Raw genomic sequence first — 21,558 nt, 5'->3', positions numbered from 1 at the left:
TTTAGTGACTGTGGCACAAGATTGTTGTTTATTCAGCCGACAAATTAATAGTAGTATGTACAAACTTCAAATGGTAACACTTGCCTTTCACTTTGGTGTGCTTTTAACAGATTAAATCAAGACTATGTCCATGCTAGACAAAGAGAATAATACGACTTTTTATACATTGTGTTTACCTGTCATCCAAAGCATTTAAGGCTTTGTATGTGCAATAAAAACACATTTCGCTTGTATTGATTTTAGGTTATGTTATGAATATTTCCAAGTTTTCATTAAAAAAATATTTATTTAAATAATAAAACCTGTGTTACTAAGTATAAATGGCAGACATGGAAGAACCGCCCATGAAAGTTACTAAATTTGAGGTACGGTTTTTCAAATTAGTCGATTACAATAATTAAGTTTCTTCAGATCCTTTTTGCACATAAAATAATTAGGTATTTAATCTGTAACGTCCAAACATAACATAAGACTTCGATAAATATGAAATATAATTCCTTAAAACATTACAAACAAACAAAACAAATAAATTATTATTAACATTATTACATTATTATTTTAATTTTTTTTTGTGTGATAGTTTACCTTTTAATTTTTAAATTGTAATTTTTTATTTTTTATTGTTTTTCATGTTCATAGTCTTATTTTCTTTTTGTTTCTTTTTTCATTCATTGTTTATTTTGTGTTATATTAGTTTTTATATTGTCTTTTTTTCTCGTCATACAGCGCATTGGATTACACTGTAATGTTGTATGTACCTTTATAAATAAATAAATAAATAATAAATAAATAAGTTGTTATAAATTTCAATAGCAATCAAGGGGAGGCCTTTGCCCAGCAGTGGGATCGTATAGGCTAAATAAGATAAGATAAGATAAATTTATTACAAATATTTCGTGGTTTCCCGGTACTTTTGTGCGTTAAAAAAAAATATACGATGGTATTTCCAGATGGAGTCCCAATACTTAGAGGGCGAGGTGATGGAAGAGGGACAGGAGGAGTGGCTGAGTGAGGGCATCCTCACCGACGACGATTACAATCCAGCTGTGAGTATTATTTGAAAACTGAAGACAAGGCTTAGGCCTATTTTGATCGTGATTTTCAAATACCTATTAAATTACTAAGGTCAAGGCTGTATGGTCCTCAGATCTTTGCCTGCCTTATATAAGGCGAATTTAAACAACAACATACAACTAGAGCTGCGCCGAATATCCCTTTCGGATTCGGTACGAAAACCGAATATACCTACCGAATATTTAAAAAATAAATAAATAAAAAAGAAATTAATCCAATAAATTTTGGTCCAATTCAGTTGGCCTAAATCATTCAAAGCAACTGATTAGACCTTTTACTCAGAAATTGCAACAACAACAAACAAACAAGAGCAGTGAAGTACATGCATCAGCTCTGAGCTGCTAGTGTACATAAACATATAAATAAAATAAAATAAAAATAAAAATAGCCTTTATTCACCGATGTACAGTTCTACTTTACATAGGTTTATTATATGTAGTACTTATTCTAATCGGGCTGTCCTGAGACATAGGCCTCCTCCATCATGCGCCAATCTGCTCTACTTTGTGTGTATCGTCTCCACCCCTTAGGTAGGTCGTCCTCCCATCTTTTGATTGGCCTCCCTCTTCGCCTTTTGCGTTTGAGCGAAGACATCACGGAATGGTACCCCAGAGACGGGGTACCATTCCGTGATGTCTTTTGTCCATTTGTTAGTTTTAGACCTCATCATGTGTCCGGTCCACCGCCACTTCAATCTTCTCGCTGTTTTGGTTACGTCTGCGACTTTTGTAATCCCCCTTATTTTCGACATGGTCCACCTGTCTCGCAGTCTCAAGCTCAGCATACTCCTTTCCATCCCATTCTGGCTACATAAACAAACATATAAATAATAATAAAAATAAAAATAGCCTTTATTCACCGATGTACAGTTCTACTTTACATAGGTTTATTATATGTATTACTTATTCTAATCGGGCTGTCCTGAGACATAGGCCTCCTCCATGAAGCGCCAATCTGCTCTACTTTGTGTGTATCGTCTCCACCCCTTAGGTAGGTCATCCTCCCATCTTTTGATTGGCCTCCCTCTTCGCCTTTTGCCGTCTCTGGGGTACCATTCCGTGATGTCTTTTGTCCATTTGTTAGTTTTAGACCTCATCATGTGTCCGGTCCACCGCCACTTCAATCTTCTCGCTGTTTTGGTTACGTCTGCGACTTTTGTAATCCCCCTTATTTTCGACATGGTCCACCTGTCTCGCAGTCTCAAGCTCAGCATACTCCTTTCCATCCCATTCTGGCAGACCTTTAGCTTGTTGCTTTCTTTCTTTGTAAGAGACCATGTTTGGCAACCGTATGTGAGTACTGGGAGTATGCACATGTTGAAGACTTTCCTTTTTTGGGAGACTGGATATGAAGGGCTTTTCATTATCTCTTTGAGGGACCAGTAGCGTGCCCAACTGTTCGTTACTCTTCTGTTGAGTTCTTTGGACATTTGTTCTCGTGGTGATATTATTTGTCCAAGATATATATATTCCTCGACGTATTCTATCTGTTGGTTCTCAATACAGATGTCATGCTTTTCCCAGTTTGTCATGACTTTGGTCTTTGATAGGTTGATCTCTAGTCCTGCTTTACTGCTTTCGGTCACCAATTCTAGTAGCATACTCTGTAGTGTGTCCGGGTCTTCTGCAAATAACACCAAGTCGTCTGCGAATCTTAGGTGGGTAAGATTGCATCCGTCAATTTTTACTCCGCAGTTATTCCAGTCAAGGTTCCTGAAGATTGATTCCAACACTGCTGAGAAGAGCTTGGGTGACAAGGGGTCGCCTTGTCTGACTCCTCTTCTAATTGCAAACTCTTCTCCAATGCTCTCTAGTTGTATCTTCGCTGTACTGTTGCTGTATATATGATTGATTATCCTTATATATTTCCTTTCTATACCTTGGTCCAAAAGGGATTTGTATAGGTAATTGTGGAACAGGGAGTCGAACGCCTTGTTGTAGTCTACGAATGAGATGTAGTAGTGTTTGCCATATTCATTAGATTTTTCTATAAATTGTTTTACAACATGCATATGGTCGACCGTGGAGAAGTTGCAGCGAAAGCCTGCTTGCTCTCTAGGTTGTTGCTCGTCTAAGATTCTTGTGAGTCTACCAAGGATGACCTTCGAGAAGACTTTATATATGTTGGACATAATACTGATGGGTCTGTAGTTTGCGACATTTTGCTTATCACCTTTTTTATGTATAAGTATAATTGTTGACTGTGTCCATTGTGTAGGGACTACTTCTTGATGAAGGACGTTGTTAAAGAAGTTAGTTAGTGGTCTGGTTATAACCTGTTGCAGGCCTTTGAGAAACTCATTTGTGATCTTGTCGTCACCCGTCGCTTTTTCATTTTTTTGAGAGAGTATTGCTTTTTTAACTTCGCTTCCCATGATTTCTGGTATTGTTTCTTCGTCTGTCTGTTCCAGTCCTATGATCTCTTTTCCTGTCTCTACTTGTCCATATAGTTTGGCGTAGAATTTTGTAGCTATTTTATTTATAGTCGAACGATGTGATGTTATTTGTGTAGTTCCCGTGGTCTTCCTTTCATTAAATTTTGGTATCCAGTTATTATAGTCTTTAAGTTGTTTTAGTGCCTTTTTGATACCTCCTGTTTTCTCTATTGCAATTGTTATTTTGTTGAATCTCGATTCTATTCTATGTTTCCTAATACATTTTGTGATTTTTTTACTTATATTTTCTATATCTTTTAAATTAATTTTGCGGTTTTTTAGTAGGAGTTGTCTTTCATACATAAGTTTCTTCGCCTCTATCCCTACTTTGTCGTTATTTTTAATTGAGTAGTTTATCTTTTTGGATACAGTTTTAAGAGCATTTTCCAGTGTGTCATACTGTTGTTGTATTGAACATTGAGTGTTTATTATTGGTATATCTTTCTCTGCTTCACTTATAATCTCTTCTGGGAGAGGTAATGGAATATAGCTTGTTTTAGTTTGTATGTGTTTTCTAGAAGTTTTCGTATTACAGTTTATTGTCGCTCTTACCATCCTGTGGTTTGTACTAAAGTTCAGCTTATTGACGACGTCGATATCGTTGAATGATGCGGGTTTATTACTCAAGATGAAATCGATTTCGTTTGTGTACTTCCCACAAGGTGAGATCCAAGTCCATTTCCTCGAGCTTTTCTTTTTATAAAATGTATTCATTATCTTTAGGTTGTGTTGCATTGCGAAGTCCAACAGTCTTTGACCATTGTCATTCCTTTTTCCGCTGCTGAACTTCCCTGTGACGAGATGTTCTCCTTCCACTGGGTTTCCGATTTGACTATTGAAATCTCCTAGTACGATACAGGTTTTATGGGAGCGTTCCATTGTTTCACTCAGATATCTATAGAACTGGTCCTTGTCTTCTTTAATTCCCATTTCTGTGGGCGCATATATCTGAATTATTGTCCACGGTGTTTTGAATCCAGGGAGCTTTATATTCAATATGGCTATTCTGTCTGATTTGCTGGCGAAGAGTTCAATGTTCTTTTTAAGGTGTTTCTTAACAAGGAAGCCTACGCCATACATGCCTTGCTTTTCACCTTTATAGTACAGGACATAATCTTCGTATTCTTCTATTTCTTCTCCGAGCCTCCTCACTTCGCTCATACCAATAATATCCCATTTTATGGTTTTTACCGCTTCGGATAGTTCAGATAGTCTTTCTTCTGTTCGAAGGGTGCGCATATTAAGTGTCGCTATATATATTTTCTCTGGTTTGTTATCTTTTTTTGAGTTTTCGTTGTTTGTTGGGGACGGAGAGTTGTATTTTCTAGAGTTATTTTTATTATTGTCTTTGTTATTATCATTGTTTCTGTTTTTATTGTTTTTGTTATTTTTGCTGTTATTGTTTTTTCCTGCTTCTGGAGGGTATTGGTCTAATTCCCCACGGGGACCAGCCGGGTTGGGGAATGTCATTCTGGTTTCGTTTTGTTTAGTTGTTATATTTATTTCGGTTTGTATTTTCCGGTTCCCGCTTTTTAGTTTTTTGGTTGACTTTGTTCAAGCGAACTCCCCCTGCCCGCAACTACGTTGAAGCTGCTGGTTTTCGATACCTTATCTGGCCGAGGATAAGGCACTCCACTCTCTCCTGGTTTGCTGAAGCTACCTGGAGGTGTCTTGGGTGGGGAGGACGGAACGCGCTTTCTCTTATCCCTGTTTTCTTCCCTTTCCTGTTTCTCCTTTACAATGAGTTTCCCATTTTTAATGATGGCATACTTGCCAGCTTCTCTGGCCTCCTTCATTCTTGGGACTAAGGCCCTTCTATTCTCGATGACCTCCTTTGGGAGGTCCTCGGTTACAGTTATATTTTTGGGCAACTTCTTTCTATTCCTAAGGAGCTCCATCTTTCTCCATCCAAGTGTCAGTACCACCTTTACTGGTCTAGTTCTTGTTTCGTCCCTCCTCCCAACTCTATACACTTGACTTATCTCCCACTTATCCCAGTCGCTGGATTTTATCAGGTTCTTATTAATATTGTTCAGAGTTTCCAAAACAATGTCCATAAGTTCGGTGTTTTCATTTTCCTCTTCTTTTATCCCGAAGATTATTAAGTTATTTTTCCTGGCATCTATTTCCAACCGCTGCAGTTTAGATTTTAGTTTATCTATTTCTGTTTTCAATTTTTCATTTTCTTGAATGATGGGTTTTAGTTTTTCTTCCAATGTTATTGAAAGTGATGAGTGCACTGACTCGGTAATGACAGCGGTTTGCCTTTGTAACTCATCCTTGAGTTTGTTCCAAAGTAGATCGAACTGTTCCTCCATTTCCTTATTTTTTACCAAAATGGGTAATTTTTCTCTTCTGGTCACACTGAGTGTCAGTGCCGTAGAAAAGGTTTAGTTTCTGAACGTAGTTTCCACCTCTTATGTTGGTCAAACTGCCGCTTGTTCCCTTTATGTCACTTTCAATTTTGACATTAGCAGATAACCTCACTTCACTACGAATGTTTTAAGTTAGTTTTTTAACACTTTTGTTTCTAGTTATGTCGAGTTTTTTTATTATTTCGGCGCGCGGCTAGGTAAACTTTGACGCGAAGGTCACTTCCAACGATTACGGTTATATTTTCACACTTTTCTGGCATAAAACACGGGAGCGTTCTCATGAGCGTCTGACGTTTACGAATACCGGAACCGGAATTCATTCAAAAACAAACATAATAATAATAAATTCTCATCAGAGGTACTCACGGGGCAGACTCGTCAAGCACCTACATAAAATTGAGCTGACTAAGTACCCTTTATGTAGGCTCTGTTTTAAGGAGGATGAGAAGCTACTACACCTTTTGAGGCTTTGAATTGAAAACCCTGAGTGATCATGCCAGCTTCATAGGTGCTTTCGTGTACCTATCCCTTAAAACTATTTTGTTTTCAATTTTAGTCGCTCTAGATGTTTCTTTTGGTAATTTTTGATTTCATCAGTAACGGTTGGAATGTTAAGATATTCGTGTATTTCTTCACTCTTGCTGAACCATGGTGCATTCGCAATTGAACGTAGGATGGCATTCTGCACTCCTTGCAAAGAGAGTAGATTACTTTTACTGGCAACCCCCCAGAGTGAAATGCCGTCACCAGTTTGGCGGCGAAGATGTGTGCTGCCACCAAATACTGTTTTCGGGGTACCGAACAGAGCATACTACTCTGCTAGCCACAAGTCGTGTGACTAGGGATCTACGTTGTATATATGCGTCACGATGTGTAAACTTCGATAGCGCGTTTCAGAACTGCATTATTGAATGGTGGCGCCATCTGTTGCATGTGGGCGGAACTAGCTCGCCAACTAGTTAGGTCCGCCACACTAATATTGTTGTGGAGTGTATGTTTGTAGCGTTTAGGTTCGGGATCGAGTTAAATTCAAATGAACTCGTATCGCAAAACAACTGCGATTGTTAGCGTAATCGTCCTCCGTGGTCCAGTAGAGCGATTGAGGGGAGGCCTGTGCCCAGTAGTGGGACGTATACAGGCTGTTTATGTTACAGGTTAGGTCACATACCTCCGCAAATGCATTTCTCGGGAATGTGGGTTTCCTCACGATGTTTTCCTTCATCGCTGAGCAACTACGCTATTATTCATTCGAACATCCCTTTCGCCTTTCAGTCACAACAAACAGAACCAGATCAGAACGACATAGCCACCAGCCAGGACTCCAGCATGGGCAGCGTGAAGGCAGAGCAGCCGGAAACCATCGAGGAGACACTCAATAGCTTGGAGAATCATCAGGTATGAGCACAAAAATAACATAACATAACAAATACTTTATTGCACAAACAGGAAAAAAGCAAAATACAAAACAAAAGAGAAATAGAATTAGTACAATAGGCGGCCTTATTGCTAAGTAGCAATCTCTTCCAGGCAACCTTTAAGTATAGGAGATATTGAATATTATGTAATATAGCGGGATAGTGCAGCATGGGAATACTTGTACATATAAAAATAAATACACTTTCGATTACATAAACTACATAATAATAATACACATAATTATAATTGTTATAATAAATAAATATCACTACTTATACTACTACATATACTATGGAAGAAAAGGAGTAGATAGATTACCATTGTATTTAAGTCTATAAATTATGTAATACAAACTGGATTAAAAAAAAAGAAAAGAAAGGAAAACATGAAACAGTAGGACTAGGGCCCTATGCTGGGAGGTTTTCTGGCCACGTCTTTCCCTCAGCGTTACAGATTCCGATGTGGTAGTAGTTTTACAGCTAGTTACATAATATGTAATTTAATTTTGTTTGACGTTCAAAAAGCGCTAACTTTGTAAGCCAATTTTGAAAAATAAATATTTTTGAATTTTGAATTATGAAGATAGAAAAATACTTAGATATTACACTCATTCAAATTCATCTTCTATCTTGTGGGTTGTGAAGTTTACTAACCTCGTCTACCCTGGTGTCAGGGTTACTATTAACTGCCTCTGTGGTCCAGTGGTTGAGCGCTGAGCTCACGATCCGGAGGCCCCGGGTTCGAATCCAGGTGGGGACATATCACAAAAAATACTTTGTGATCCCTAGTTAATTATGGGTAATTGTCACGTTAAATCTGAACAACACCATCTATTTTTTTTTGAGAAGGTAGCCTGGAAAAGCCCTTCTTCTATCGTCTTCTATCGTGTGGGTTGTGAGGTGAATTACCAACCTCATCAACCCTGGTGTCAGGGTTAATATTGAACCACCAAAAGCCCCTGACATGGCTCCTGTAACGACTACTTACATCAGTAAGTGGTTACCGGGACCAACGGCTTAACGTGCCTTCTGAAGCGCGGATCTTCTTACTTTTTGGACAGTCAGGTGATCAGCCTGTAATGTCCTAACCAAACTAGGGATCACAAAGTGATTTTTTGTCACAAAGTGACCTCCGAATCGTGAGCCCAATGCTCAACCACTGGACCACGGAGGCCCTTGTTAAGGCTATCAAAAAAAAAATCTCTCGTCGGCAGACGACACAGAGCCTCCCAGACGAGCTGGACGCGTTCCTGGTCAGGAAGACGGATGGCAGGATGCTGCAGCAGTCCATCAAGAAGGAGAGCGACCAGGAGTCTGAGAGGCAGGATGACGATGACGGGAATGACACAGATGACCTGCTGGTAAGTGGATGGAGGGACTTACTGCAAGTCAGTGTTAGCCTGAGAGGAAGGGGAAGACCAAGAAGAGCTTACATGGAACAGATTAAAGAAAATGTTAACGTCGTGTCTTATAGGGAAGTCAAGGAATTGGCCTTTGATAGACTGGAATGGACCATACCATACCCATACCATATAATCGACTGTAACATCGATTATTTTCTAAGCCCCTCACATACACACACACACACACATAAACAGCCTATATAGTCCCACTGCTGGGCACAGGCCTCCCCTCAATCAACGGGCCTTTGCGAAAGTTGCTTAACTTCAACAATCGCAGACCGAGCGCGTTTACCGCTGCGCCACCGAGCTCCTCATAGACTATGGAATTCTATTTGCTTCGATCCTGACATTTCTCATGCTTCCTCCACGTTCATCAATCGTTTCATACACGCACGCCGGTTCAGAGTAGATCGACATCTCCATACACAGGGTGTCAGTGACATTGTTTTGTGTACACTACTATGTTCTTCCTTAGTATCCATTATGACGTTGAGCTAGCGAAGCTGAATAATTTACACAACAGAAGTGCTCAATTTCTGCTGAGGCGTCTGCGTGGTCCTCGTGTCTTGAGTCGTTCCCAGTTATTTCCGTGCCGCACTTTAGTTTTCGGGGTCATCAATTTTGTGTTTGTGAGTATAGGTTGTTTAAGTGTTCTGAAAGTGGATGCACGGAAGATAATTAAAAGTCACAAATTAACACATATAACTGTTTATTACGCACGGACACAGAACACGTTACATAACACAATTTAACCGTTAGGAAATATCCAAGGGGTTGGATAATGAGCGACACGAGGTACGTAGGCGCGTGAAAGGAAACGACTGGCGATGCCAGGGCGCGACGCGATACGCGTCTTGCCTAAGTCAGCACATTCATGTTGCTACAATTGACAACATTTCATTTTTACTAAGGTGCCTTAAATCGAAAACCATTTCGAGATATTTCTATGATTTACACAAAACACATTTTTAAATACGCATGCAAAGGTACATTACATTATACTGCCTTCATTCTATCAATGGCAGAATCCAATTTTCAAAAAATATTTTTTGTAACTTCTGGTGGAAAAATCTTGAAAAGAAAAAATACGTGTCTTCTATTTAAACAAGTACTTTCGAAATAGCACAAAAAACCACGGCTTAAAAATTTGAAATGTTGTCAATTGTAACGAATACTGAGGGGGATGATTCGCGCGTATACCGCTGCGCCACCGAGCTCCTCAATGTGTGTGTGTATGCGCTTGAAATAATCCTACCCTTTTTATTCTAAAAAAATCTAAAAAAAATATGCTATATTCGAAAAAAAAAATTGTTATTGTAGCTCTTATTTATCATACACTCTCAACATCTTGCAAGAGGACATACCTAAATAGCTTTCGAATTTTCGTTCAATTATATTTTTATTTCTGCCCTATTGTGTATTTTCTTCAAACGTGATCAGAAGCCATTCATCAAGAATTGAATTGAATTGAATCATACACTCTCAAAATGCTTTTGTACGTATACTTAGTTTTTAAGTTGTCAAGTAAGTGAATTTGTATTCTTATTGAGAATAAAGATTTCTTTAAACCTAAAAAATCAAGCTCCAACATTTCGCCTCATTTTTGTATCGAGCGCTGTGTCTACGGTAGTGGTAAATCAGACGACGCCCTGAGCCGAGGCTCGCGCCCAACTGGGCACCCTCAGGCCTGTTGTCTTAAACGTTGTACCTAGTGAGAGCGTTCAGCGCTCCCCATTTGTCCGGCCAAGTAGTTAATGCCATCTGCGGCAAATCTACAATAAGTCACGTCAAAAAAAAATTGTGGTAAATAAATGTTTGACCCAGTCAAATACCCCATTGTGTTTGTTTCAGAGAGTGCTGGGGGATGGTGACCAGAAGACCGCCAAGGAGGACGCTGAGAAGACCAAAGATGGCGAGTCGAGTGATGATGACGAATTTGTCTTCGAAGTTAGTTCTTTTTTCTTTCTAATTTATTGTTCAATACAAGTAACACAGTACACATTCAAACCTTTTGTTTCGCCGTCCGAGAGACCTCCGCCAGGTCTTGATTTGCCTTGACTTACCTGGAAGTCTAAACAGACTTCGGAATCAGGTGGGCCGAAGTAAGGACAATTTGTTCAGGTGGGGTTTCTCCGATGGCTCGGACTTAAAGTGCAAGTGCGGCACTGTTCCCCAAACGATGGAACATCTTACATCGTGTCCTGCGTGCCCGAACACCTGTACGCAGGAGGATCTGATGAGCGCTGCAGATAGCGCCATACTTGTTGCCAAGTTTTGGGCCGATACTATTTAGTTTGCCATCGACACACATCGATAAGAAGAAGGATAAGAACACATTGGTGCTAATTCCTGTAGGCGCCATCTAATTTTATTTTATGTTATACCTGTCATTTTCTTATCCGCTGAAAAAGAAAGGGACGGGTAATCGACAGCCATAAAATTTATTGAATACACGTCAATTTTACCCAAATAAACAAAGTGATTTTTGTCATATGTCCCCACCGGGATTCGAACCCGGGGCCTCGCGAGCCCAACGCTCAACCACTGGACCACGGAGGCCGTCCCAGCCCAGCAGTGGGACGTGTATAGGCTGTTTATGTGTGTGTGTTTGTAATATTTTGTTTTAAGTTTACGCGGTTATTGGTGCTAATTCCTGTAAATACCATCTAATTTTATTTTAAGTTATATCTGTCATTTTCTTATCCGCCGAGAAGGAAAGGGACGGGTAATCGACAAGCATAAAATTTATGGAACACACGTCAATTTTAAGCACAAATCTAAACCAACCGTCTAAAAATTTTACATCCGTCAATAACCCGACACAGTTAAGTAGACAGCACGTCAAACGGATTGCATACCAGCGACGTACCTTTTGATTCGCCCGGGTTATTCATTCATTTACTCATTCTTCCTAAAATTAAGAGCTGTGAATCATCCGTCCCTTTCCTTTTCGACGGATATGAAAATGACGGATATAACTTAAAATAAAATTAGGGGGTGTCTGCAGGAATCGGAGCCATTATCATACTTAAAGCACATAATATCGGGAGTCTCATATCCCCATTTAAACGCGGTAAGAACCCGTTATTATATGTTTGTAATATTTTCAGGGAGCAAAGACAAGGACCTTGCAAGTGGCAAAGGACGCTCTGATGCGTGCGTCAGCATCGAAAGCCGTTCCAGAAGATGACGACCCTACCGACTGTGTGAGTATAATGTAGTGTGTATAATGTTCGGTCACGAGCATTAATATGTTTACACTTTGGTACCATGTCACATTAACTTTTTCACAAATTGAACTGTAAGTCTCACTAAATGTCAAATATGTTAGTGCGACAGAGTCCTAAAGTGGGTATATTGTTCATCACTGTTCAAGGTACCTTGTGTTGAATGCATTGTTTTTTGTGTTTTTTTATTTGTGGTAGCTTGTAATTGGCCTTTATTTACTACTAAGTGTAACATTGTGTGAATTAAGCTGTAAGATAGATAGATAAATGAAATGAAATTTATTGTCATAAATGTGGTAAGTATATCGATGTATAAGTAAAGCTTATAGCGCTCAGCACATTTAGTCATGTTGTGACATACAATAATAACTACTAAAAATATTACAAAAACACTTATCTATATAAAAAAAGAAAGAAAAGGAGAAAAAAAAAACCTATTTACAAACTGAAAAACTCACTTATGCTATAAAACTGCTTCCCCTTTAACCACTTTTTGAGTTGGGATCTAAACTTTAGATGGGGTAGCTCTTTAATATGGGACGGAATGGCGTTATATGTTCTCACACACATAGAATGACAATTTTTATAATAAACTGTAGTTCTAGGAGTAAACTCCTGTCTTAGTTTATTTGGATTTCTAAGATTTAGCCCATGGATCTCCCCTGATGTCTTAAACAAATCTTTGTGTGTGTGTGTGCAAAGAGAGCCAGTAAAATACTAAAACCCCAAACAAAATAAAATAAAATATAAAATATCTTTAGAGTAATAAATTAGCTTACATAGAAGATGGTCGTTCATAATCATATTATTATCATTTATTGCGTTCCACATGGTAGGAGGTTGGTAATATAAGATAAGTAACACATATAGACCCGGATTGGGCACAGCACTTTAAAGGAGAGTTACAGCAATTTTTTTAGGCTTAAACATAATAAATAAGAACAAGTATACATAATTTGTTCGTTTTGTTTTACATATATAATATCATGATTAGCCACAGCATATAGTAGATGATTCTTGCAACACTTATGAGTCTGTGGCGGACCCAACTAGCTGGCCACCTAGTTCCGCTCACATGCAACAGATGGCGCTACATTCAATAATGCAGTCTTCTAGCAATCGTGAAACGCGCTATCAAAGTTTACACAGCAAGACGCATATATACAACTTCCAATATAACGCCGTTGGATCGTCGATCCCTAGTCACACTACCAACTCGTGGCTAGCGGGGTACTATGCTCAGTTCGGTACCCCGAAAACATCCTTTGGCGGCAGCACACCCTCGCCGCCATAAGTCGTCGGGTTCCCGCAGCGCCGCCGCAGCGCAGTGGTTGAGCATTGGACTCACGATCCTCGGGCTCGAATCCCGGTGGGGACATCACAAAAATCACTTTTTGTGATCCCTAGTTTGGTTACATTACAGGCTGATCACCTGATTGTCCGAAAGTAAGATGATCCGTGATTCGGAAGGCGCGTTAAGCCGTTGGTCCCGGTTACTACTTACTGATGCAAGTTAGTAGTCGTTACATGAGCCATGTCAGGGGTCTTTGACGGTTCAATAGTAACCCTGACACCAGGGTTGATGGGGTTGGTAATCCACCTCACATCCCACACGATAGAAGAAGAATGGTTAAATGATATTTTTGAAAGATTTCATTAGGTATAATCGAAAAAAAACTGTATTTTGAGGGGCGCCACTTTCAGGGCTCGCACCATCTAAATATTTTGCTAGGGCTGCCACTGCGTAGAGCGCGAGCCAATTTTTTTAATAAAGTCGTTTTTTCTTCACCTTCCAGTCTTCAGATGATGCATCGACCATGAAGAAAATGTTCAACGTGCGCGAGAAGAAACCTGAGGTGTCCAAAGCCACCACCACTTCTACCACCAAAATGGTCACCACCAACAGTCATACCAGCCAGAAGACATCTCTTGTTAAGAAGGTTGTCAATGTCCCACACAAACCTGCAGGTGATACCTACTAATCAGTAATGTTACCGAATAATTGATTAATTACACTTAAATAATCGAAAAAAAAGTTTTCATCTCGTGCTCCTCCGTGCTTCGGAAGGCACGTTAAGCCGTTGGTCCCGGCTGCATTAGCAGCCGTTAATAACCATCAATCCGCACTGGGCCCGCGTGATGGTTTAAGGCCCGTTCTCCCTATCCATCCATAGGCAAGCCCGTGCCCCAGCAGTGGGGACGTTAATGGGGTGGTGATGATGATGAATCGAAATATCGATAATGGTGCTAATTCCTGCAGACGCCATCTAATTTTATTTTAAGTTATACCTGTCATTGTCTTATCCGTTGAAAAAGAAAGGGACGGGTAATCGACAGACATGAAATTTATGGAACACACGTCAATTTTAAGCAGAAATCTAAAACAACCGCCTAAAAATTTTACATCGGCCAATAACCCGACAGAGTTAAGTAGACAGCACGTCAAACGGATTGCATACCAGCGAGATGCCTATTTTATTCGCCCGGGATATTCATTCGTTTTAAAATTGACTTGTTGACAATCATCCGTTCCTTTCCTTTTCGGCGGATAAGAAAATGACGGGTATAACTTAAAATAAAATTAGGAGGTGTCTGCTGAAATCGGGGCCAATATCGATATAATCGATATTTCGATTATTTAGGTTGTAAAATAATTGAACACATACATACATACATAACATAAACTCACGCCCGTAATCCCTAATGGGGTGGGCAGAGCCACAAGTAATCAAAGACAACTTGCAGCCACTGTTGATACGAAAAATAAAATAATTGAAATACTATCAATTAAATCGATTATATTGCAATTAATCGGTTATTGCGATATAATCTATTATATGGTCGTAAGGCCGAGATGCCTTTTAAAATCCAAATCCCATTGTTTAACTATTGTGTCTGGAAAAAAAAAAATTTAAAATTATTAAAATCTATTTCTACCACAGCACAACCCGCGAAGCCTTCGATCCTGAAGCAATACGTGCACAAAAAGTCATCAGTGACTGCAGCATCAGCTCCGCAACACAGGAGGAGTGGCCACAAGGCGGAGACCAACGAACATGGCTTGGAGGAAGATGATAATGACTTGAACAAGGTAGGAATACGTACGTGAGGAGCTCGGTGGCGCAGCGGTAAACGCGCTCGGTCTGCGACTGTTGAAGTTAAGCAACTTTCGCAAAGGCCGGTCATAGGATGGGTGGGGTGCACGAAAGGAGCCTCCCCGAGCGACGTACTGATTTCCTTGCTACGTCCGGCGCACCCTGGGCAATTCGCGAATATTTCCCGCGCGGATTGGCTAATCCTTTCACCACGATGGCAATTCAGAGTCACCCTGTCAGTCCACTCTCGAAGCCGGCTTTGCGCGTCATCTCGATTAACATCGAAGGTTTCTCGCGGGACAAGTCGGAGATACTCTCCGAACTGTGTCGTAGCACACAATGCGACATTTTATGTGTGCAAGAGACCCACCGAGATGCCAATCAATCCCGGCCCTACATCCCAGGACTGACGCTTATCGCCGAGATCTGTCACCCAAAACACGGTAACGCAGTGTTTGTTGCTCCCGGTATAAGCGCCACTTCCGTTGAATACTCATCGGATAATGGAGTCGAAATTATAACAGTTGACATTGGCTACTGTACTGTGACTTCAGTATACAAGCCCCCGAATACACCGTTCCAATTTGTTCCACCTACCAATTTCAATAACGACAAAACTAAAATTGTTATGGGCGATTTCAACAGCCATAGTACCAACTGGGGCTACAATGCTACAAATGCAGATGGTGAAGCAGTCGAGGAATGGGCAGAGACTCAAGACCTGACATTGATCCACAGTATCAAAGAACCGGCTTCTTTCAACAGCGGCCGATGGAAACGAGGATACAATCCAGATCTGATCTTTGTCAGTGCAAATGTCGCCTCTCAATGCACCAAAACAGTGAGCACACCCATCCCTCGTACCCAGCACAGGCCTATTATGTGTGGCATTCAGCCGGTAGTTCGACCCATAGCAACGCCTTACCGGCGTCGTTTCAACTACAGAAAGGCTAACTGGGAGCAGTATCGTAATTCCATTGATGATGCACTCCTAAAGATACCACCTGCCCCGCAGAATTATGACCAGTTTATGGATGAAGTCAAGATCAGGTCCCGGAAGTACATCCCAAGAGCTTGCCGAGTACTTTACATCCCTGGGCTCTCTCGCAAATCTGCCGCGCTCTTGAGGGAGTATGAAACCCACTACAATTGTGATCCTTTTTCAGAGGATACCATAGAAACAGGTGAAAGGCTGCTAACGGAGGTAAGTGAAGGCCGACGTAGTAGATGGATTGATACTGTCACAAACATCAATATGACACACAACAGCAAGAAAGCTTGGACCACCATTAGGAAGCTCACTAATGAAGCACCGCCACCTATGTCACCCAGCCAAGTCACAGCCGATCAGATTGCTCATCAACTCCTTCTAAATGGCAAACCCCCTCGTCGGCTTAGCAGAGTTCCGAAGGCAAGCCAATCCACAACTCCGAATGATTCCATAAGCAGGCCTTTCCTTTTAGGAGAAATTACAAAAGTCATCAGGGAACTGAAGTGTGGCAAAGCCTCTGGGGTTGACAACATATCTGTCGAACAGATAAAGAACTTAGGCCCTGTTGCTGTGTCGTGGTTGCTTCAGATGTTTAATGAGTGCCTGATCACTGCTAAGATTCCTAGTATCTGGAGGAAATCCAGGATAATAGCAATCCCAAAGCCAGGCAAACCTGCAGACGACCCAAAAAGCTACCGACCCATTTCACTTCTTTGCCACACCTACAAGCTGTTCGAGAGACTTCTTCTGACTCGTCTCTCCGGTTTCGTAGACCCTAAATTGATTCCGGAGCAAGCGGGTTTCAGGCCCGGTAAGTCTTGTTGTAATCAGACTTTGAAACTTACTCAACATATTGAGGATGGTTTCGAGGCTGGAAAGGTAACAGGCGCTGTCTTTGTCGATCTCTCAGCAGCTTATGACACTGTTAATCTTAAGCGCCTGCTTTGGAAGGTAGGAAATATGACCGGGGACCGCGATTTTGTGAGGATCCTTAGCGAGCTCCTCCATAATCGGAGGTATCAGGTCAGCTTACGCTCACATAAAAGTCGCTGGCGCTCTCAGAAGAACGGTCTACCTCAAGGCAGTGTACTCGCCCCGCTGCTGTTCAATATTTATACGAACGACCAGCCTTCAACTGCAAACACATCCCGCTTTCTCTATGCTGACGACTTGGCCCTGACTTCCCAATCACAATCCTTTGAGGAGGTTGAAGCAAACTTGACCACTGCGCTTGGTGTGCTAAGTGGTTACTATGAACAGAACGCTTTGAAGCCAAATCCCTCTAAAACTCAGTCGTGCGCCTTCCATCTCCGCAACAGACAAGCGGGCCGTCAGCTCAACATTTGTTGGCTTGGGACTCCAGTTGCCCACACCAATTTCCCGAAATATCTTGGCGTAACGCTCGATAGATCTCTAACGTTCAAGAAGAATTGTGAAAGCGTTAGGCATAAAGTCACGGCCCGCAACAACCTTCTCCATAAGCTAACATCAACGGAGTGGGGAGCTTCGCCTCAAGTTCTGCGAACAACTGGTCTGGCTTTATGTTTTTCAGCCGGCGAATATGCGTCTCCTGTGTGGAGCCGCTCCGCCCACACAAAGCTAGTGGATGCAGCCTTAAACGAAACATGCCGGATTATCACTGGTTGTCTCAAACCGACCCCGGTACAGATGCTGTATCCACTGGCTGGAATTGCGCCACCAGATGTTCGCAGAACGGTTGCAAGCTCAGTTGAAAGGGCTAAGCTTGAACTGGACTCTCGTCACCCTATGCATAAGTACCCCACAGTGCATCAAAGGCTCAAGAGCCGTAATAGCTTTTTGAAGGCTATCGAACCGGCTGAGTGTGAGGCTTCCCAAGCCAGATGCAGTCTTTGGCGCAGGACGGCGACGCTACCTACTCCATTTGTCCCCCTCTCGGAGAACCTTCCACCGGGTTATGAGCTGACCAGGCCGACCTGGAAATCTTTAAATAGACTCCGCACACAGGTTGGCCGAAGTAAAGATAACCTGTCCAGGTGGGGTTTTCTCATCGGGTCGGATCTGAGCTGCGTGTGTGGTGTTACGCCACAGACTATGGCTCATCTGATAACTTGCCCCGCGTGCCCTGATACCTGCACGCGAGAGGGGCTGATGAGTGCCACCGAGGATGCTGTTCGAGTGGCGGAATACTGGGCTGAAGAAATCTAATGCCATCGAAACGACAAGAAGATAGGATGGGTGACCACAATAAAAAAAGTTTTCATCTCGAGCTCCTCCGTGCTTCGGAAGGCACGTTAAGCCGTTGGTCCCGGCTGCATTAGCAGTCGTTAATAACCACCAATCCGCACTGGGCCCGCGTGATGGTTTAAGGCCCGATCTCCCTATCCATCCCTAAGGCCCGTGCCCCAGCAGTGGGGACGTTAATGGGCTGATGATGATGATTGAGCCGCCAAAGGCCCCTGATATGGGTAATGTAACGACTACATACTTACACCAGTAAGTTATAACCGGGATCAACGGCTTAACATGGCTTCTGAAGCACGGATCATATTACTTTCGAACAATCAGTTGATCAGCCTGTAATGTCCTAACCAAACTAGGAATCACATAGTGATTTTTGTGATATGTCCCCACCGGGATTCGAACCCGGGGCCTCCGGATCGTGAGCCCAACGCTCAACCACTGGACCACGGAGGCTGTTCCCTCTAATATATCCCAGATAATAACGCGGTAAGAACCCGCCATTATGTGTAATCTCAATTTATTTTTTTCTCTTAATCAATATTGTATGACAGGCGTTCAATCACCGCGACTCCAAATCGGAGAAGCAGACCCAACGTCTGATGAGGCCCGAGGTGATGGACGAGGAGGTGCCCACCGACCCTGACACAGACAGCGACGAAGAGAGCCTGTACGATGTAAGTATTTAGAAATCTAAAATAGTGTAAATTATAGTGTAAAAAAATATATTTTGCTCACAAAAAAACAACATAGATGTCGCGAGATTCCACTTGATATCAACTCAGAATCATAGTCTGAATCATCGCCCTCAGTATTCGTTACGTTGTCACTAACACCCATACCTACTTGTATGGCTACCGTACGTACTTGTACGGGGTGTAAGTGACATCGTAACGAATACTGAGGGGGCTGATTTAGCTCATTATTCCGAGTTAATATCAAGGGGATTTTCGATAGCTGAAGTATAGAATTGAAAATAATTAAAAAAAAACATGAATTTTGCGACGGAAAATTCCACTTGATATCAGCTCAGAATCATGGTCTGAATCAACTTTTTTAATTAGTAAATTAATCACGTTACGATGAATATTGGACATTCTGCGAATTGGACAATTTGCGAACTGGACATTTTGCGAATTGGACAATTTGCGAACTGGACATTCTGCGAATTGGACGTTTTGCGAACTGGACATTTTGCGAATTGGACATTCTGCGCCTAAACGCATGTCACATTGACTTTTTTGACAAATTGAACTGTAAGTCTCACTAAATGTCAAATACGTTAGTGCAACAGAGTCCTAAAGTGGGTACATTATATTGCTCATGACTGTACTAGCTTATTTATATATTATATTGTTTATACACATTACCTATTGACTTCTACCTCTCCCTCTGTCTTGTTCTCTTCTTTCTACTTTTTTACTCTTTGTACCTAAGAACTGTATTTTTTTTTACATCTTTTTTTGTACATCATTTTTTTTTTGTGTTTTTTTTTTCAGGAGTTGCCATCATCGGATTCAGAGAACATGGATGATTGGTTCACGCTGGACATCCGTGCGGAGCGGGCAGGAGACTACATACCACTGCTGGGTACTCAATTTCATTACCTATTCGTTTTAAATGCCACATAAGGTCATGCGTGAGGTCCCGGGTTCGAATTCTGGTGGAGACATATCACAAAAATGACTTTGTGGTCCCTAGTTTGGTTAGGACATTACATACTGGTCACCTGATTGTCCGAAAGTAAGATGGTCCGCTGCTTCGTAAGGCACGTTAAGCCGTTGGTCCCGGTTACTATTTACTGATGTATGTGAGTAATCGTTACATGAGCCATGTCAGGGGCCTTTGGCGGCACAATCATAATCCTGACACCAGGGTTGATGAGGCTGGTATTCCACCTCACAACCCACACGATAAGTAGAAGAATGCCACATAACATCTTTAATGCCAAAGTTTTATTGAATAGTTTATAGGCCCCTGTCCCTGAAGCCACCTCCGAATTTTATTTTATGTTATACCCGTCATTTTCTTATCCACCGAAAAGGAAAGGGACGGGAAAAGAGGAAGAAAAAATTATGAAATTTCTAGGAGGAAACTTCGCTCAGAATCATGGTCTGAATCACAATATAAAAAATAATTACATAATTATTTACAGGCGACAAGGCGTACCAACTCCTGCTTGACGAGAAGCGGCGGGTGGCCGCTAAGCTGGAGACGTTGAAGACCAGCCTCTCGTCCCTGGCGGCCAGCGGCAAGGAGCAGGCCGAGCGCCTGCGGGAGGTGACCGCCACCGCCGCCGAGCTCGACGCCATGCTGCGGGCCTCCTGACTGCACAACTAACTTGAGGGGGGGGGGGGATAAAACCCGCGCTATATGGAGGGGGTATAAAACCCGCACTATATGGGGGGGTATAAAACCCGCACTTTATGGAGGGGGTATAAAACCCGCACTATAAGGGGGGGGGGTATAAAACCCGCACTTTATGGAGGGGGTATAAAACCCGCACTATAAGGGGGGGTATAAAACCCGCACTATATGGAGGGGGGTATAAAACCCGCACTATATGGGGGTTATAAAACCCGCACTATATGGAGGGGTCTAAACCCGCACTATATGGAGGGGGTATAAAACCCGCACTATATGGAGGGGGTATAAAACCCGCGCTATATGGAAGGGGGATAAAACCCGCACTAAGTGGGGGGGGGGGGGGGGTAAAAGGGCCTCACAAAAGTAGGGAGGGCTGGTAAAAAGGCTTGATATAAACTCAGAATCCTGAGCTGAATCATCCCACTCAGAAATCGGTAGTGTCCTGTATAATGTTAGAGTATTTTAATTTATTGTAATATATTTTTAAGTTGTATGTTTAAGTACCCACTTGTTCATTTAAGTTTAAAATAAATTAAGAATTGAAATGTATTTTTTCTTTTATTTGAGATATTTGAAAAATACAGTAACACAGCACCAGTGTATTATTTACCTAAATGCAATGCAATAAGAGCTACTTTACGAGCAAGTGTGTTGAAGACGCCCTTTTTTGCTGCTTAGCTGGACTGGTTGCCTGGAAGAAATAGCTGCTTAGCAATAAGGCCGCTAGATTGTACTGTATCTATCATCATCTGTGTTAATTTATTTTGTATGTTGTGTGCAATATTTTTTTTGACGTGACATTTTCCCGTAAATGGCGTTAACTACTTGGCCGGAGGAAAAAGCCATATAGCATAGAATCAGGAATAAAACTACGTATAGAACGGCAACTCTCCGCTCCCCACCAGCGGCTTAGCTAGGTTTACCTCACCCCTTGGTCTTACTTTAGTCTTCAATCGT

At 41.7% G+C, this 21,558-nt stretch overlaps 1 protein-coding gene across 4 annotated transcripts; it reads left to right on the top strand.

Moving 5' to 3' along the window:
- The first annotated feature begins 212 nt into the window (after positions 1-212).
- LOC126378916 (uncharacterized) lies at positions 213-21,150 on the top strand. Of its 4 annotated transcripts, XM_050027432.1 has the most exons (11): positions 213-365; positions 951-1,046; positions 7,156-7,278; positions 8,513-8,659; positions 10,553-10,648; positions 11,812-11,907; positions 13,725-13,896; positions 14,871-15,019; positions 18,789-18,911; positions 19,734-19,824; positions 20,390-21,150. In XM_050027432.1, exons 1-11 carry the CDS (start codon positions 321-323, stop codon positions 20,560-20,562), a joined length of 1,311 nt encoding a protein of 436 aa, XP_049883389.1. In that variant the 5' UTR covers positions 213-320; the 3' UTR covers positions 20,563-21,150. The 4 variants fall into 4 exon arrangements, with proteins under 4 accessions (XP_049883389.1, XP_049883391.1, XP_049883392.1 ...); XM_050027434.1 differs by lacking the exons at positions 213-365; positions 951-1,046 and adding an exon at positions 5,971-6,014; XM_050027435.1 differs by lacking the exons at positions 213-365; positions 951-1,046 and adding an exon at positions 6,262-6,401.
- Positions 21,151-21,558: the final 408 nt, after the last annotated feature.

Source organism: Pectinophora gossypiella, chromosome 27, assembly GCF_024362695.1.
Source record: "Pectinophora gossypiella chromosome 27, ilPecGoss1.1, whole genome shotgun sequence".
NCBI lineage: Eukaryota > Metazoa > Arthropoda > Insecta > Lepidoptera > Gelechiidae > Pectinophora > Pectinophora gossypiella.
The sequence above is the reverse complement of the archived record's forward strand: the minus strand, read 5'-3'. Positions and strand labels throughout refer to the sequence as shown.

What these genes read in the sequence shown, in the direction of transcription:
- LOC126378916 (XM_050027432.1), top strand. Translation starts at nt 321, where the DNA reads ATGGCAGACATGGAAGAACCGCCCATGAAAGTTACTAAATTTGAG. An exon ending in TGAAAGTTACTAAATTTGAG is followed by an intron (nt 366 to 950) that starts GTACGGTTTTTC and finishes TGGTATTTCCAG; the next exon opens with ATGGAGTCCCAATACTTAGA. An exon ending in AGACTACATACCACTGCTGG is followed by an intron (nt 19,825 to 20,389) that starts GTACTCAATTTC and finishes AATTATTTACAG; the next exon opens with GCGACAAGGCGTACCAACTC.